This window comes from Chionomys nivalis, assembly GCF_950005125.1.
Source record: "Chionomys nivalis chromosome 23 unlocalized genomic scaffold, mChiNiv1.1 SUPER_23_unloc_1, whole genome shotgun sequence".
NCBI lineage: Eukaryota > Metazoa > Chordata > Mammalia > Rodentia > Cricetidae > Chionomys > Chionomys nivalis.
Genome location: NW_026646869.1, coordinates 2231201 through 2250034, shown reverse-complemented (window position 1 = coordinate 2250034; position 18834 = coordinate 2231201). Strand labels below are relative to the sequence as shown.

General features: G+C 49.2%; 2 protein-coding genes and 1 pseudogene across 6 annotated transcripts; 2 read left to right on the top strand and 1 right to left on the bottom strand.

Annotated features, from left to right (window-relative positions):
• The first annotated feature begins 1047 nt into the window (after positions 1–1047).
• LOC130868892 (60S ribosomal protein L35a-like) lies at positions 1048–2472 on the top strand (annotated as a pseudogene).
• Positions 2473–4562: 2090 nt separating this feature from the next.
• Ppp1r15a (protein phosphatase 1 regulatory subunit 15A) lies at positions 4563–7375 on the top strand. Of its 4 annotated transcripts, none has more exons than XM_057761035.1 (3): positions 4563–4770; positions 5257–6630; positions 6965–7375. In XM_057761035.1, exons 2-3 carry the CDS (start codon positions 5266–5268, stop codon positions 7268–7270), a joined length of 1671 nt encoding a protein of 556 aa, XP_057617018.1. In that variant the 5' UTR covers positions 4563–4770; positions 5257–5265; the 3' UTR covers positions 7271–7375. The 4 variants fall into 4 exon arrangements, with proteins under 4 accessions (XP_057617018.1, XP_057617020.1, XP_057617019.1 ...); XM_057761037.1 differs by lacking the exon at positions 4563–4770 and having other exon boundaries at positions 4901–6098; positions 6339–6630; XM_057761036.1 differs by lacking the exon at positions 4563–4770 and having other exon boundaries at positions 4903–5683; positions 5858–6630.
• A 926-nt stretch (positions 7376–8301) lies between these two features.
• On the bottom strand, positions 8302–18438 carry Tulp2 (TUB like protein 2). Of its 2 annotated transcripts, XM_057761087.1 has the most exons (12): positions 18317–18438; positions 17755–17806; positions 16685–16823; positions 15859–15996; positions 15590–15754; positions 13539–13720; positions 12628–12924; positions 11418–11530; positions 10807–10921; positions 10612–10710; positions 8624–8795; positions 8302–8435 (listed from the first exon to the last, which is right to left on the bottom strand). In XM_057761087.1, exons 3-12 carry the CDS (start codon positions 16773–16775, stop codon positions 8302–8304), a joined length of 1506 nt encoding a protein of 501 aa, XP_057617070.1. In that variant the 5' UTR covers positions 16776–16823; positions 17755–17806; positions 18317–18438. The 2 variants fall into 2 exon arrangements, with proteins under 2 accessions (XP_057617070.1, XP_057617069.1); XM_057761086.1 differs by lacking the exon at positions 18317–18438 and having other exon boundaries at positions 17755–17869.
• Positions 18439–18834: the final 396 nt, after the last annotated feature.

Genomic DNA, 18834 nt, shown 5'->3' with positions numbered 1-18834 from the left:
TCTCCCAGTTTCTCTTTCCTCTCTGCTGGGCTTTCTCTGTCTCTGGCAGCCGCCCACGCTGCTGCCTCCCCTCCCAATCCTGGCTGTCTCCGCCTCTTCTGGCCTCCCCACTGCAGCCTGACCCCTGGCTCAGCTGTCCCCACAGCTAAGGGAAGGGATTGGGCTCCCCAACTCCTGGCTTTCCTAAACTGTTGCTGGGACTCCTCAATGTTTGAAGCAGAGAGTTGAACCCCAGTACAAGTGTGTTGTTACTTCAAGTTCTGAGCTCCAGGCACCTCCTAGAGAGCTGTCCTGGGTCTTTTGAAGAATGGGGTCTCTAACTCCTGAAACTTTGGAAAATTGGGATACTTGCTAGTGGGTGCCTGGGAAGGGCTGAGTCGAAAGTCAGGACTCACAGACTGTGCATCCATGGTCAGCTACTGGTCCTGGAAGTCGGGGGGGGGGTGTCCCAGAGAGCTAGGTTCTGGCAAGGACAGAGTTAAGGGGCCAGTTTGAAATTTCTCCTTCAGATGAGACTGATAATCCTTTAGGAGGGAGGTGTCCTTATTCTGCAGATCAGAGCCCAGAGAGCATTGCCCAGGGTGTGTGAGGCCCTGGGATCCATCCCCGGAAACACCACACACCAAACACACACGGACCATACACACACACCACACACTAAACACACACACATACACACCACACACTAAACACACACACATACACACCACACACTAAACACACACACATACACACCACACACTAAACACACACACATACATACAAACACACTTAGACACACACACATACACACCACACACTAAACACACACACATACACACAAACACACTTAGACACACACACATACACACCACACACTAAACACACACACATACACACCACACACTAAACACACACACATACACACAAACACACTTAGACACACAGAGACACACGCCAGGTAGGGAGAGGAAGGGAGGTTGGAATTTGGTCTCTGGATCTGGATCTGGGACTTAAACAGAGCCGCACCCCACCAGGGCACAGCCCAATCAGAATTTCAAATTGCACATGATTTTGGAGCAGTGGAGAATGCAGATGTCCGCCTATGATGGCAAGAGAGTTTGCTTGGCAGTGTTCTCCATGCAGGATGCATCACATGCAGGATGCATCGCGGTCACACTGTAGCTTCTATGCAGGAACGCTGGGGTAGGGCTGCTGAGAGTTCCTGGACAGTCTGGGCTACAAATGTAGTTAGAGTTCATCCCGGACTACATAGCCAGCTCCAGGCAATCCTTGAATACAAAATGGGTCCCTGTCAAAAGACAAACAAAACAAAGGAGACACAAACAAACCTTCAAAAGAAGTAAAAAGAGAAAGCTCCATGAAGGCAGGCAGTAGGCTGGGGTCACAGCTTCTCTGGGCACAGTAGGAGGATTGCCCAAATATCAAGGTTAGTACCAGAACAGTGTGGAGTATACTGTAAAGGGCTGTCCCTAAACAGACAGACAGACCCACACACCAAAACAACCAAGAGACTAGAAAGATGGCTCAGGGCTTGAGAAAGTACTTGCCTCTCTCCCAGATTCATCTCCCAGAACATGGAGTTCACAGCCCTCTCTAACTCTATAAGTTCAGAAGCCATCGTCTGGTCTCCACGTGTACCATATACAGACATAGTATGTGTGTGTGTGTGTACATATATATGAATGCATGCATGCATACACACACACATACACACACATATATATGAAGGAAAACCTCTCATATAAAGTAAGGAAAAATTATTTTGTTTTTTCTTTTTTGAGGCTGGGTCTCATTATGTAGCTCTGGCTGTCCCGGAACTCACTCACAGCCCTGGCTAGGCTCCGACTCCGATTCTCTCCCTCTCGAGTGCAGAGATATCATTCCCCAAAAGATTTTTTTGCCCGTGTAGACCTGACCAGTCTGGAACTAGCTATTAGTCCAGGCTGACCTTGAATTCACAGTGATCCTCCTTTCTCTGCCTCTTCAGTTTCTGGGATTCAGGGCTTGCACTTCCACGGCTGGCATTTTTTTTTAGTTTTTAAAAGATTTATTTATGTCTTTCCGCCACCTTGGCGCCTGTGGAGGCCTGCTGGGAACAGGACTTCTAAAAGGCAAATTTGTCTGGAAGGCCGTGGTGCGAGGCCATTTTTGCTGGTTATAAGTGAGTTCTCCAGAACCTGAGAGAGCACATAGCTCTTCTTAAAATTGAGGGTGTTTATGCCCAAGATGAAACTGAATTCTTCCTGGGCAAGAGATGTACTTACGTGTATAAAACAAAAAAAGAAAAACACAAAAAACAAACAACACAGTAGCACCATCAGGCAAACCAAACAAAACCGGAGTGATCTGGAGAAAAGTAACTTGGGCCATGGAAACAGTGGTGTGGTTCCTGCCAAATTCCGAAGCAACCTTCCTACAATGGCCATTGGGCAAAGAATCCGTGTGGTGCTGTATCCTTCCCGGATTTAAACTGATAAAAAGTAAATAAATTTTAAGAACTTATTTACTTATTATATATACAGTATTCTGCTTATATGCATGCCTGTACTCTGGAAAAGGGAACACGATCTTACTGTATATGGTTGTGAGGCACAGCTGGCATTTTATTATTTTTGTTTTTTTGAGACAGGGTTTCTAAGTAACTATGGAGCTTGTCCTGGAACCCACTCTGTAGCCCAGGCTGGCCTTGAACTCACAGAGATCTCCTTACCTCTGCCTCTCCGGTACTGGGATTAAAGGCGTGTGCCACCACCCCACCAGGCCAGCTGGCATTTTAAATAAAAGTTTTTTTTAAATCCATGCTGTAGGTGAAAATGAAGAATCAGGTAATGGAGAATCTGCATGGCAGGAAGTCAATGATAGAGCTAAAAGGGAGAATGGCTAAAGGATGAATGTTTAAATTCTATACATCATCCAGATGCCTTAAGCAAAATCAGACTAAACTACGGTGATCAGTCAGCTGAAGGAGGCAGAATGCTGGAAGATGAACTCAGTGACTTCTCAGAGCATCAGGACGGGCCGGAATTCAGAAATAGGACAGTGGCCTTTAAAACCTAGTGTCTGTAACCCTGTATCCTCCTTACGGACACACACAGTCCTTCTCCGTCAAATGTTGTCAAAATTACAAAAGAGTGTTTAGAAGTGGAATGGAAGGTTAAAAAAGGAAACAAAAGAAGTCTTTCCAAAGATGTCATGAGGGGTTCCAACCCAAAAGGTCCACAGCAGAACAACCTCAGCGACTGTGGCGCATAATACTGCAGGGTGTAGAGGGCTTTTCTGAGAATCCAGTACTAAATTCTGAGCTCCCTATGAATTTGGTGAACTGGTTTCCTCCCCTGAGAATGAAAACAGAAAGAGAAGAAATCCGAAACGTGATTCTGAAAGTAGAGGAGAGCAGAGTAGAGAGAAGCTACTGTAGGGGAAGGGGCAGAGCAGTGTCTCAGTGACCAGGAGACTGGAGCTGTGGCTCCACAAATCACATGGTTCAGCTTTGGTTAGAGACAGAGCTGAAGTGCTCACTATGTAGAGATTTGGGGAGGGTTAATGCTGTAAAATGTCACGTCAAGTAATTTCCAAAGGAGCACGTATTAAGTAAAAGTCTGTAAATATGTTAATAAGGCTAATTTTTCCAACATTAATAATTATTTTTTTCACTTTTAGAAAACCTTTGCTAGCCGGGCGGTGGTGGCGCACGCCTTTAATCCCAGCACTTGGGAGGCAGAGGCAGGCGGATCTCTGTGAGTTCGAGACCAGCCTGGTCTACAAGAGCTAGTTCCAGGACAGGCTCCAAAACCACAGAGAAACCCTGTCTCGAAAAACAAAACAAACAAACAAAAAAAAAAAAAAAAAAACCTTTGCTATATATTTTCTGTTAATAATACTAAAACTGCAACTTCTAAACACAAATACACTTTATAGGAGAAAAAAAGTGTTTTTTAAAAAAATAATAAATACATATGGGCAGTGGTGTCGCATGCCTTTAATCTCAGTACTAGAAAGGCAGAGGCAGGCGGATCTCTGTGAGTTCGAGGCCAGCCTGGTCTACAGAGCTAGTTCCAGGGCAGCCAGGACCACACTGAGAAACCCTGTTTCGAAACACCAAAGGAAAAAAAGAAGAGAGAGAGAGAGAGAGAGACAGACAGACAAGCAAACAAACAACCAAAGGGGAAAAAAAATCCAAAACCAACAATGAATGTTTTGCCTTCAAAAATCACACCTGTCTTGGGGGAAAAAACGGCAAAAAGTGGTGGTGCATTTAGAAGAAAGCAGCAGGAGGATCACTGATTTCGAGGCCAGTCTCTGTCTCAAAAAAAAAAAAAAAAATAGAAAGGAAAGTCACTGGGGTGGGGACGCACGAGGAACCCAGCCCGCCGGCTCAGCAGTCGGTCTGCCTGGAAGGCCGCCGTGACGTCACGAAGCCCGGAAAGTCCGCGAGAAGTGCGGTGTTGTTTTTCCAGTTCCCACCTTTCCCAGGGACTTCCGAAGCCCCGCCTCCCGGTGACGTCAGCGCAGCTATAAAAGTGCGGTTGACAGTTCCGGCCCAGATTGAGCCTGTTCTCAACTGGTGAAGATTGCATGCGAGATTCCGCGCCTCTCCGCGTCCCTTTGCCGGGATACTGCTTGCGGCCGCCTGTGAGACTTCGCGTCCCCGAACCGCACGCCTGAGGGCGACATGACCGCGCTGGCCTTGCGAGACCTCCGGACCCGCGACCGCTTCTGGCAGCCCGAACCGACGCTCCTGCCCCCGGGGTGACGCGCAGCCCGCCGGTGCGTGGGGTCTGGGGGAGGGAGCTGGGGAAAGAGAGCCGGGCATGGAGGGTCTGAGTAAAATTGAAGTTAGGCTCTGCGATTAAAGGGGAGGGGCCCGGCCGCTAGAGCCGGCTAAAGGGAAGCAGGAGGGGGCAGGAGCAGCTTTGGGGGGCGTGAATTATAGCATCTATAATTATTATATAATACATAATGTAAACATATAAGCTGAGGGGAAAGGGATCTTTAGAAGCCAGGCTCCCGGGTCTGAGAACGGGGGCTGAAGAAAGGGTTTAGGAGGGTGGGCCCTTGGTCTAAAGATGTAGAACCGAGTGCCGTCTGTCGCGTACTGAGAAGCAGGTGGCGGAGGTTTGTGTGAGCAGTGCTGTTAGGAATTTGAGGCATGGATTCTCGTGTTGGTACCGTGACTATTTATATTACCGTGACTCAGGGCTGTGGTATGATACTGTTTCCAGAATGGCTTCTAAACAACTCCCCCTTTTACAGCCCAGACGCATGGCCCCAAGACCCCAGTATACCCTGCCCTGGAGAGATGTCCACTCTTTCTACCTCCTGTCTCCACTGATGGGCTTCCTCAGCCGGGCTTGGAGCCGCCTGAGGGGCCCGGAAGGTCCAGAGCCCTGGCTGACAGAAACAGTAATAGGAGCAGATCAGATAGCCACCAAGGCTCTGGTGGCACCTCCCCTGGTCCCTGGGAAGCTCCCTCAGGGGGACGCTGAGGACCGTGGAGCTCCTGGGGAGAGTCCAGCAGCCCAGGGGCCTTCCTTTGATGTTCAAGCCCACAGTTCCCCTCCTGAAGCGTGGGGACTTTCAAATGATGGCTACAGTGAGAAGCAAGGACAGGATGGCCCTCGAGAGCAGCAGAGGGAACACACAGCTGGCCTGCCTAAGCCCCTGTCCCCTAGCCTGCAAGGTGCTGATAAGAGCCTCGGGGAGGTGGTGGCTGGAGAAGAGGGAGGGACTGAGCTGGCTTATCCCACAGCACACGGGGAGGGTGGTCCAGCCGAGGACGAGGAAGAGGATGGAGAAGCCTCTGCTGCTTACAGAGACCCAGGACACAAGCCCGACCCTTCTGTGTGTTGCCCAGGGGTGGCAGGACATCGAGCCACGGAGGAAAAAGGAACAGAAAAGAAAGCTGACGCCCCCAGCTCTCCTTTAGGCTCTCACCCCGGAGCCTGGGAGTACTGCTCTAGAGAGGGGCCTACGCAGGAGGGAAAAGTCGACCGAGAGCCGCACGGGGCAGAGCAGGATCAGCCTGGTCAGAGGGCAGCAGCCGAGGAAGAGGGGAAAGCTGAAGCTGTCTGTAGTGGGAATGCCTTCCTGAAGGCCTGGGTGTGTCGGCCTGGAGAGGACACGGAGGATGAGGACGATGGGGATTGGGGATCAGCTGGGGAAGAGGAAGAAGGCCAGGCCTTGTCTTCCCCTACCTCTCCTGCACAGGCCTTCCTGAAGGCCTGGGTGTGTAGACCTGGAGAGGACACGGAGGATGACAGTGACTGGGGATCAGATGGGGAAGACAGTGTAGCTCAGACCTGTGCCACCCCCCATACAAGTGCCTTCCTGAAGGCCTGGGTCTACTGCCCAGGAGAGGACACAGAAGATGATGAATGTGAGAATGTGGTCCCAGAGGACTCAGGCAAGAGTCCCTGCCTTCAGGCTCAGCGGTGTCTGCCTGGAGAGAAGACAGTGGGATGTGTAGGAGCAGAGCCCTCTCTTCAGGTGGCCTTCTATTTACCTGGAGAGAAGCCAGCAGCACCTTGGGCTGCCCCTAAGCTGCCCCCTCGACTGCAAAGGAGGCTCAGACTATTGAGAACCCCCACCCAGGACCAGGACCCTGCAGCTCCCCTGCGGACCAGAAAGGTGAGTGCCGGGGCCTGGATTCTAGCTCAGAGATTATACAAAGGGTTTAGATTCCCAATCGGGAGGAGGAGGGGCCGGACCTGAACATCCCTAAGGAGGCGTGCTGGAGGCGGGGACTCCAGGGACCGTGTGTTGCAAGTTCTTACATGGGAAGGCTGTGTTCACCCTGTTGCAATCTCCTGAAAGAGGCAGGGGAGTGGTAGTTGTGCTAATGGAGCTGACATGTGCGAGTGAGTCAGAGGGACAGTCAGGAGGTGACTATTCAAATACCAAGTGTTTTTGTGTGACTAATTTTTTTTTTTTTTTTATGTCTTGCCTCTGCCCATCTATCCAGGTGCACTTCTCTGAGAAAGTCACAGTTCATTTCCTTGCTGTCTGGGCAGGACCAGCCCAGGCTGCCCGCCGTGGTCCCTGGGAGCAGCTCGCACGAGATCGGAGCCGCTTTGCTCGCCGCATTGCCCAGGCAGAGAAGGAGCTGGGTCCTTACCTCACCCCTGCCTTCCGGGCCAGAGCATGGGTTCGCCTTGGAAACGCACCTCTTCCTCAGGCCTCCACACCTTTTCCACAGCGTGGGCGTTGTGCCTCCTTAGGCCACGCCCTTGAGCCAAGCTCTGACCACACCCTCTCCCCTTCCCAGTGAAGCCCCTCCACCCAGCCTGACTTCGGTGGGAGGCGAGGCTAAACCCGTATAGTTTTCTGTTATTTATTTTTTTAATATGAAATAAAGCCTTTTGATTTATACTGATCAAGTCTTAATTATGTATTGATAATATCCTGCTGGTGGATCTTCAAGGGAGGGTAAAAATGAGTTTTGTGTCCAAACTGAAGTTTAAGACCAGCCTAATATACACAGTAATGGTCTCAAAACACTGAGTTCTGTGTCCAGGCTGGGCTCAAGTGCGGCAACTGATCCCAGCATTTCGAAGCTGTGGCAGGAGTTCCAGGCAGGCATAACCTATCGAGCGAGGCAGCCTTAAAAAACAAAGGTGGTAAGCTGGGCCCTGGTGGCACACGCCTTTAATCCCAGCACTCGGGAGGCAGAGGCAGGCGGATCTCTGTGAGTTCGAGACCAGCCTGGTCTACAAGAGCTAGTTCCAGGACAGGCTCCAAAACCACAGAGAAACCCTGTCTCGAAAAACCAAAAAAAAAAAAAAAAAACAAAGGTGGTAGATAAAAGGTACGACCTGTGCAAAGCCGGGCACCAAGGTGCATGCTTGTCATTCAGTACTCCGGAGGTGGAAGGGAAGGATCGGTGTTCAAGGCTAGCCTCAGCTACATTGTCGGGGACCAGAAGGAATATCAGAAAACTAAAAAAGAACGGGCGGTGGTGGCACTTGGGAGGCGGAGGCAGGTGGATCTCTGAGTTCAAGAGGCGGGGGGGGGGGGGGGGGGGGGGCGCACGCCTTTAATCCCAGCACTCAGGAGGCAGAGACAGGCGGATCTCCGTGAGTTTGAGGCCAGCCTGGTCTACAAGAACTAGTTCCAGGTCAGGCACCAATAACTACAGAGAAACTCTGTCTCGAAAATAAAAAAAAAAAGAAAAAAAAGAAAAAAAAAAAAGAAAAACCTTGTCTCGACACCCCCCCCCCAAGAAAGAAAACCCTAAAAACTGCTGTGAAGCTTTCTCCAAACGCACACGACAGAGCTGGTGAGGGATGGTATTTTATTCAGTTACTCACACGCCAGTTTCCCATCGAAACTAGATAAGCAGATGGCGAAGGCTTGGAGAGGGCAAAGAGGATATCGGAAATCCATAGTGAATATGTTTGGGGCCACGCGGCCGAACTGGAGCACCAGGCAGTCCGCTGATGAGCAAACCAGAAAATAGGACTTAAACTCTAATGCAGCCACGGGGCTGCATCCTGACCAACCTAGGATACTCAGGGAGCCCCATAGACTACATGTCCCAATAGACCTTGCGAAAGTGAGGCTCCCGCCCTGAAAGCCCTCTTCCTGCCCCAAAGCCCAGGTCTTGAGATTGCTAAGAGCTCACGTTCGTCGGGGTGCACAATCTGGAAGTTCTTGACCGAAGCCCGAGTGACGCGACCGTGAAAATTGAGCACGTAGGCGCCGCTCTCCTCGCTCCAAGACGGGGCTTTGTTCTTCAGTTGGAGCAGCCCGTGTCTAGCACCCTTTTGTAGGCGACTCAATATCGAATCCTGATCCTTGGGGATACAACAGAGCATCGTTTGTTAGCCTACCCGCCTATCCAGATACACACATTTTATTTTATTTATCTATTTATTTGAGACATAGTGTGTCTATATTTACCTTTTGTTTTTCTTTGTTTTTTTTTTTTTAATCTGACCATTTTTTTTTTTTATTAAGTATACAATATTCTCTCTGTATGCCTGAAGGCCGGAAGAGGGCACCAGACCTCTTTACAGATGGTTGTGAGCCACCATGTGGTTGCTGGGAATTGAACTCAGGACCTTTGGAAGAGCAGGCAATGCTCTTAACCACTGAGCCATCTCTCCAGCCCTGTTTTTCTTTGTTTTTAGAGACAGGGTTTCCCCGTTGTAGCCCTAGCTACACAGAGCTCTGTAGACCAGGCTGGAACTGTAATTTTTTTCTTAGAAGATGAGTTTGAGAAAGCACTAAACATAGAGTAACAATCACTGTGGTGGTTATTATTACTCTCGCCGTGGCCCTCCTGGGGCAGACCCAATGTCTTAGGCATGAAATTCACTTTTTCTTTCTTCTTTTTTTTTTTTTTTTTCGTTTTTTTCTAGACAGCGTTTTTCTGGAGCTTTGGAGCCTGTCCTGGAACTAGCTCTTATAGACTAGGCTGGCCTCAAACTCACAGGAATCCCCCTGCCTCTGCCTCCTGAGTGCTGGGATTAAAGGTGTGCGCCACCACCTGACTTGTAGTTGGTATTTTATATTTTCATTTTGTAGCTGGTCCTTGATGTTCACCATCTAATTTGCTTATTGGTATGAGTGGAAACAGCATTTTATCAGGATTGCGGTGACTTCTCGACGGTCAAGTTCAAAACACTGTTGTTAGTTACTTGATTCTTCTTTGTGAACTTTCAAGAATGCATGAGCGTGCAGAACAGACAGAATGAGAGATCTCTTACCTGAGCTTTGCAATTCTTACTGCCTTTCCCATGGTGATTTCCATATCTTCAATATTACGTGTATTGCTCCAGAGATAAATTTTATATACACATTTATGCAAAAATTATTTACAACTTATGAACAGACACTCATAATCACACACAGGTCATTATGTACACTCTATTGTGCATATGTTGTTATACATAGTTTCAAAGTGGCCAAGCTTAAACTGTGGCGATGGTGCACACTTTTATCCCAGCACTTGGGAGGCAGAGACAATGGGTCACTGAATTTGAGGCCAGTCTGGTCTACAGAGTGAGTTCCAGGACAGCCAGGGCTACAACAGAGAAGCCCTGTCTCAAAATTATTTTTTGATTAAATGTAATATATATGTGTCTGCATATGTGGATTATGTGTGTGTGAATGCAGTTGTCTTCAAAGGCCAGAAGAGGGCGTTAGGTCCCCTGGAGCTAGAGCAGTGGCAAGCCACCTTACAAGGGAACCAACCAGAAATTTACTGTTTTTTGAGACAGGGTTTCTCTCTGTATCCCTGACTCCTCTTTCTCTGTAGATCAGGCTGGCCTCAAACTCACAGAGATCCACTTGCCTGAGTGTAGGATTAAAATTTTTTTTTTTTTTTTTTAAGACAAGGTCTTACTAAGTAGCCCTGGCTGTTCTGGAACTGGATATTTACACGGGGCTAGCCACAGACTACGAGCTCTGCCTTTGCTCTTCCTCTAGGAGGGCAGTACATGTGTGTTAACAACTGAACCATCTCCCCAGCCCCAGCCTCAGACCCAGCATTTTTGAGTCTCTAGTCTTTACTGCCCAAGATGGGACCCTGACAAAGTCGAGATCTATGATGGGATTTCCTAGCCCATCTCCTCTCTTAGTGCTGTGATTTCTGCCCTAAACACTCACACTTTGTGGCTGAACTCTCATCCTCTGCTTCCGGCTGTCCATTCCTGGAAGGATCACGGTCATTTTGCGAGGCCCCCGGAATCCCAAGACATTGGTTTCCTGGGAGGATTAATTAAATTATATTCCAGCTGGCCTCGCTCCTTATGCTGTCTCACCTATTGGCACCCCTCATTTCTGCCCCTCCAGTGTACTTACATAACACACAACTCCCAGCTCCTCTCTGATCCGGGTATTGTCTGGGATCCAGTAGTTCCGCTCAGGATTCACCCCATTATCAAAGATGGTATATTTCGTGCCCAAGACATTGGATCTGCCCCAGGAGGGCAGTGGACAGAGCAATAATAACCGTGACAGTGATTGTTATTCTGTGTTAAGTGTTTCTCAAACCCACTTTTTAAGGAAAATAAAAAAATCAGTCCCAGCCCTCTGATTCCTCGATGTCATTCCAGCATCCTACATCGACTATTGAGAACCCTCTTCCATCTAGGAAGCAAGAACTCACACACGCTAGAGCTCTTTCCCCACAGGAACTGAGGGGTCCCAGCCCTCTGCCTATCAAAAACCTAAACATATTAAATGCCAGCCAGTATTCATAGTACCCAAAGCTTTCATGTTTTTTCTTTTCCAGCTATGGAACTACAATCTGCAGAACTACAAAACCCATCAGACTTTGGTGCAGGTCCAGTTTAGTGCATTGTGGCCTGCTGGGAAATGTAGTCCATTTGCCTGTCTTTCTCGTGACTTCCTGCCACCTGTTGCCTCACCCACATGCCAGGAACGCCATACACCAAAAAGACTTCACCTACCTAACTTTACCTACGAAGCTGTTCCCGTTGCGAGACATGTCTTTGGGGTCCAGGGAGATGAGATAATTTGAGGTTTTGCTTCTTTTCCTTCTCCGCCCTGCCAGAAGGAAATGCTGCAGACCAGAGAAGACACTTCAGGACTGACCTTTGACACCTGCTAGAGCCAGGGTCCTGAACACAGTCTAAACTCTCAGGAGGAGGTGGAGGCCACACTGGGAGAAGACTGGTCAGATGGAGAGGGCCGTGGCTTAGCTAGAGAATGGAACTGCTTTGAAGGCCTAGTTTATACCAGGATTGGTGGCGTTTGGGAGGCCAAAGGGACCCACTCATCTCAAGGGGAAGGGAGGTGAGGTAGATGAACTAACTCTGGAATGGATAAGGCTTGGTTATAGGGTAGGGAGGACCTAAAGAAACATGCTCTAAAAAGTTTGGCAGACTGAGGTGAGCAGGGCTTGGAGCTGTTAAGTCCTAACTATGAGACACAGGTCTGAGTCCTAAATAAATAAATAAACAAAATAAATAAATAAATAAATAAATAAATAAATAAATAGTTGCTGAAAGGGGCTCATGTTGTTGGCCTGGCAGGGCTTGGAGCTGTCAAGTCCTAACTATGAGACACAGGTCTGAGTCCTAAATAAATAAATAAAATAAATAAATAAATAAATAAATAAATAAATAGTTGCTGAAAGGGGCTCATGTTGTTGGCCTGGCAGGGCTTGGAGCTGTCAAGTCCTAACTATGAGACACAGGTCTGAGTCCTAAATAAATAAATAAACAAACAAAATAAATAAATAAACAAAATAAACAAACAAACAAACAAACAAAATAAATAAATAAATAAATGGTTGCTGAAAGGGGCTCATGTTGTTGGAATTCATTCATGATTTAGAAAGGGCTGCCTTCCTCTGTTTACCAACTGTGGGGGATTAAAGAAAGGATCCGCCACCACCACCTGGCTCTGTTTTTAGTTTTTCCAGTGTCTCATTAGGCCAGGAGGCTGGCCTTGAACTCAGCTGTCCTTACTCCCCCGACCCTTCCTGCCACAATTCCCAAGGATTATTGGGATTAGAGTTTTATGCCACCACATCTGGCTCCCGAAATTTTTAACCTTGTCCAAAAAGGGGAGGGACATAACCCTCGAAGTTGGGGCTTGTTTCCCTAATCTGTCCCCTCCAGTGTGAAGCCTCCCGCCGCCGGGGCTGAAGCATACGGCCACTCTGTCGTCCGCCTCCAGGTAGAGGTAGTAGGAGGGGAACATGCTCTTGTCCATGCCATGCTTGTTGCGGACGATGCGGCACTGCACCAGGTGCTCTCGGGGTGCGGGTAGCAGCACATAGGCCTTCATGTCCTCCCCCAGCCGAGGGCCTGGCGTGCGGGGCAGGGAACAGGGCATATTCCAAGGATTGTGGCTGCTGGTGTCGCCATTGCCTTGCAAGACCTTGGGCGCCACTGGGGCGTTGTTTGTCCCTGTAGACTCTGAAGCCTCTTTCTTCTCCAGGTCTTCATCCTAGCTCCAGTGCAAATCAAAGTGGAGGGGCAGTCAGGCTCGACCACGCAGACTGATTGGCTATTCCAGCTAGGGGTGACCCTTGAAGACTCACGGCTTCTTGTTAGTCAAGCATAGCCACTAACACACCCAACCTCGCTGGCACGTCTGTCCATTGGTCAAACTCACAACATCATCAGCTCCACAGACCTATTGGATAATCTGCGTGAGGTCCTTCTCTAGGACACATAAATCCAGAGTACCTGCCAGAACATGCCAGCGAGGTTGCCGGGCACTGCTGCATAGTAGCAGCCCTGCCCAGAATCCCCCAGTGAGGGGCTCAGGTGTCACTCAGTGGTAAGAGTAGGCATGTAGTCATGTTGACTACAAAATGACCCTTCCAAATCATGCTTTGTAGTCTCCATTAGTAGTCACCTGTTCATCTGTTCATGGTATTCTTTTTAGGGGAGGGAGTCTTTTTTTTTTTTTATCGAGACAGGGTTTCTGTTTTGCTTTGGACTTCTAACTGCAGGAAATGCAAGCATGCAGCACAGAGCACAGACTTTCACCTTGTTGCTACTTCCTCTAGTCAACATACACTGTAGACTGGGCTGCAGGGTTTTAGTACCGCCTACCCTGACGCCGGAGGCTGGTGGGCTTGCTTCTGTGTTCTTTTTTGCTGTGCTCTCTCCCACCATGCAGGATGCCAAGTCTCCATGAACCCTGTCAGAGTCCACTGAAGGGGCTGGGGCCGGGCTGGGTGCCTTGTGTTCCACTGATGCATCCTTGGATTCCTCCTCTTCCTCTTCACTGATCCCTAGGGGGCAGAAGCAGTGGCAGGTCAGGACATCGGCTTCGGGGTTAAGGGGGTCAGCACTGTCAGCTAGAGCAAGAACTCAAGTGCTCAGCTGCCTTGCCTGTCTCTCCCGCTGACCACACTCTGAGCACTTCATATGCACGTGGAATCTGCAAGGACTAAGACCGACCTCCTGATTCCCCGAGGATGCACAGGGAGAGGCCAGGGTCAGTGTCTCACTGTGTGGCTCTGGCTAGCCCGAAACTAGATTTCTAGTCTGATCTTGCTTTGAACAGAGAGCCACCTGCCTTTGTCTCCAGTATTGGAATTAAAGGCATGTGTCTGTCAAAATTCCTAGCCAAAAGTAAATGAACAAATAAGCTTTCATTAAAAAAGAAAAGAGGGCCGGGCGGTGGTGGCGCACGCCTTTAATCCCAGCACTCGGGAGGCAGAGGCAGGCGGATCTCTGTGAGTTCGAGACCAGCCTGGTCTACAAGAGCTAGTTCCAGGACAGGCTCCAAAGCCACAGAGAAACCCTGTCTCGAAAAACCAAAAAAAAAAAAAAAGAAAAAAAAAAAAAAAAAAAAAAGAAAAGAGGAAAAAAAAAACGTAAGCAGAGGGACTGGAGAGATAGATTAAGAATCAAGGGCACATTTGGGTACATTCTGCTTTTTTTTTTTTTTTTTTTTTTTTTTTTTTGGTTTTTCGAGACAGGGTTTCTCTGTGGTTTTGGAGCCTGTCCTGGAACTAGCTCTTGTAGACCAGGCTGGTCTCGAACTCACAGAGATCCGCCTGCCTCTGCCTCCCGAGTGCTGGGATTAAAGGCGTGCGCCACCACCGCCTGGCATTCTGCTTTTTTTTTTAAGATTCATTTATTTTATGTGCATTGGTGTTTACCTGCATGTGTGTCTGTGTGAGGGTGTCAGATTCCCTGGAACTGGAGTTATAGACAGTTGTGAGCCACGATGTGGGTGCTGGGAATCAAACTGGAGGAGCAGCCAGTGCTCTTAACTGCTAAGCCATCTCTCCAGCCCCACATTCTCCTCTTGTAGAGAAACAGAGTTCAGTTTCCAGTGCTCAAGTCTGATGGTTCACAAATGCATCCAACTCCAGCTTCAGTGGGTCTGACACCCTCTTCTGGCCTCTGTAGGAACTGCACTCACATTCACAAACACAGATGCACACACGCATAACCAAAAAGAATCAAAATAAATAATCTGAGCCAGGCATGGTGGTGCATTCCTTTATTCCCAGAATTTGGGAGGCAGAGGCAGATGGATCTCTGAGTTTGAGACTAACCTGGTCTACAGAGGAAGTTCCAGGACAGTCAGATCTACAAAGAGAAACCCTGTCTTTAAAAATGAAAATAATAATAATAACAATAATTTGGGTGTGGTGCAACATACCTTTAATCCCAGAACACAAGGAGGCAGAAACCAGTGGATCTCTGTGAATTCAAGGCCAGTCAGGGATACATAGAGATTGACCCTCCCAAAATTAGTGCAGATAAATACTTCTTTTTTTTAAATATTTTTTTATTTATTTGTTATGTATACAATATTCTATCTGTGTGTACGTCTGCAGGCCAGAAGAGGGCACCAGACCTTATTACAGATGGTTGTGAGCCACCATGTGGTTGCTGGGAATTGAACTCAGGACCTTTGGAAGAACAGGCAATGCTCTTAACCGCTGAGCCATCTCTCCAGCCCCCAGATAAATACTTCTGATGTGGTGATGTTTTATATCAGAATACACTATGACAGGGATTAGACGATGAACTGGGAGACCCATAGCTATGGTATCTCATAGATAAGCTGTTAGCCAAAGCAAGGAAGACAACTTGTCATGTGACCCAGGGACCACATTTCACTCCCCTGTTCCTGAAATTACCAGGTCCTGGGGAGGCTAGCCAGCCCCTGCGACGGTTTGCCATATGTGTCTTGGGAGGTGGGGCGATGACAAGGATGTCCTCCATGCTCACTTCCTCCACATCTGAATCCGAGCTGTCTGGGAGCCAGCACAGGTGGTGAAATGCAGCAGGGCCCCGCGTGTACACTGGAGAAAACGGAGTTTCAGATTTAGGGTCCTTTGGTGCAAGAGGAGGAGGCTCCAGACCTGACCCCAATGTCAGGAGAGAAAGGGAGGAATCCCAAGCTTACCTGCTCCTCTGGGTGACAATAGGGGGACCCTCTCGCCACTACCATCTCCACCAAGGTTCATGGTGGCCAGGGCACTGTGGGCCCCAGAGGGCAGATGTGCCTGTGGTATGTTCTTCTGGAGGAGAGGACTCCCAGCGCCTGGGGAAAAAGTGCAAAGCAGCCCGTTTAAAAAGGGTCTCCTGAGGAAGATAGGACAGCCTCAAATCCTGCACTACATAGCAAGATACAGGATAGCCTGTGCTGCAGCATGAGATGCATGCATCACCTCCCCAAATCCCAAACAAAACTCAGGAAGGCACACGACTGGGTGCATGTTACCCTAGGTTTGATCCTTAGTACCACACAAAAAAAAAAAAAAAAAGTGAAATCCTGCTCTACCAGCAGAACTTCTGTCTTTTGGGGAGTCCAGGTTCCCTCAGACTCTACTAGGTTCTGATAAAGCCAGTTTCTGAATTCTTTTGGGTCTGGCCCTCTGGCTCTAAACTCCACCTGGAACTGTCAAAGGACCAGGTAATCTCAAGGGCCCAGTTTTATTGGAATGGCTCCTAAGAAACCCATAGCCCAAGCAATCTTCTGCCCCGGGATGAACGAGGTCCCACCCACCCCTGTTCCCTCATAAAACCCCACACTTAAGTTTGTCCCCAATCCTCTACCATAAACTCCCTATTCTGACGCAATTAGGCCCCACCAGTCCTGAAATCTACAGGCCAGCCCCTCCAGCAGCCAGCACCATCCACCAAGTTCCCAGCCTAGGGCTCACTAGGCTCCACCCTCCAGTGTTCAATAAGTCCCACTCTGGAGCACCCAGAAGTCCCTTCCATCAGACCAAGTCCCCAGCCGCGGTCACTGTGGAAGCGATCGTCCCCACGCCTCGGTCGCCGGTGCCTCAGGGAAGCATCAGGATTGGCCTGAACCATGAGGGGTTCCTGGCGCTTCCTGCGCTGTTTCTTCTCAAATAGCTGCCGCTGTAGGAACAAGAAGGGTGTGTGGTGAGGACAGAAACCAGAGAGGTGGACGGGGTGAGATTGGCCTGGCAGAATCCAGGTACCCTTCCTCCCTCGAGGTCCCAGATACCCAGTCCCTCAGTCTGTCTAGTCCTTTCCGGTCAGATCAGATCTACCTCCAGCTCCTCTTCCAAGAACTAGGAATCCAGCCCTCTAGAACTTTTTTTAAAATTAATTTATTTATTTTTATTTTGTTTGCATTGATGTTTTGCCTGCATGTATGTGTTTGTGAGGGTATCAGATCTTGGAGTTACAGACAGTTGTGAGATGCCATGTGGGAGCTGAGAACTGAACCCAGCTCCCCTAAGAACGGTCAGTGCTCTTAACCGCTGAGCCATCTCTCCAGCTCCCAAGAACTTTCGCTCCTTACACATTTCCTCAGCCTGGGCTGCCATCCTGGCAGAGGCATGAGGATTGCAATAGCCAAGCCTGCCTAGACACTTCGGTGAGACCCTGTTTCAAAGTACAAAGGCAGGTAGAACGACTCGCATCTGTAAAGTCCAGAAACAGAAGAGGATGAGAGCAAGAACGAGGTCAGCACAGGCGACAGAGGAGCGGATGGCTCCATGGGGAAAGGTGCTCGCTATTCCAGCAGGCCTGACTACCTGAGTTCTAGCCCCAGGATCTACACTGTCGAAGGAGAGAACCCGCTCCACATACGGGCCATGGTGTGCGTGTGCTCTACCCCAGAATAAATTCCAGGGCCAAGATGCAAGCTGGAGAGCAGCCTGGGCTAGGCAGCAAGGTGTTGTTTCAAAATAAAACCTAATTCCTGCTTTCTCTTTTCCTAACTTGAGAACCTGATGTTCAGAAAAAAATGAACATGGGATTGGGGTCTCTGAGCAACCTCGGGGAAGGTTGGGAAGATGAAGAGTGGGACTCCAGCCCATACCTGTTGTTCCAGCTTCTGCAGCCTTACACCCGAGAATTCATCCTCCAAGGTCCTGAGAGAAACACAGGCTGGGGACCACAGCCGGCAGGGCAGCTTTGTCTGTGCGAGAGCCCCTCCCCTTGGCCTATTTGGGTTCTGAGCGCCAGTGATGTCATAGTAGTTGCAGGACGGGAGCTTTCTAGGTCAGTTATGATGCCCCTTCTCCCAGCCCCTCCCCCTTTAGGACCCAAACAGAGACCCCCAGGCTCTAGCTATCTTGGGAGACTCAAGAGTCCAGGTCCCAAGCTCCTTTCATCTGGCAGACCTAAGCATCTCTGCCGGTATGCCTTTCAAAGGGAGGCTGGAGTCCAGGTCTCCAGCACCTTCCTACAGAGATGATGGGGGTGATCGTGAAGACGAAGCTTGAGCCCAGAGCTGTGCGTATCCCTGTAGTGCGCATCCCTGTAGTGCGCATCCCTGTAGTGCGCATCCCTGTAGTGCGCATCCTTGTAGTGCGCATCCCCGTAGTGCGCATCGACGTTCTCCCTCCCCAACCGACTGCCCATTAGGCTTCCCCACTCACTCTTTCTTCCATGGTTCATTTTCCTGAGACGTCCTAGAGAATTAGGAAGGCATAATCAAGACCTAGATCCCATATCTCAATAGAGACCACCTTCCAATATCTGACATCTGCCTTCATTTTTCTTTTGAACCCTGACAACCCGAATCCCAGTTCCCACCTGAGACTAAGCTGCCTGTGTCGAGCTTTAAGCACTATTGGGAACACAAAAATCCACCTTTCTACCAAGTAAGGAAGGCTTGTCCTGCTTCTAAGTATTGGGACTCGGGGCTTATAGTCACAAGTCCCAAACCCTCAATCTTCACTTGTCTGGAATCCCAGGGGTGCCCACCCCTCCCTAGCGCCAGCTTGAAGATCTCATGGTCTTGCCGAGATGCTAGAACTCTAAACACAGCTGGACACTCTCGGAAAAGGAGATTCCCACAGGGACTTGCCCTCTTCTTGGCCCCTCACGGTCCATGTCCAACAGAATAATGCCTCCAGGCCACTGAAGCAGACAGATCCCTTGTTCTGGGGGTTCT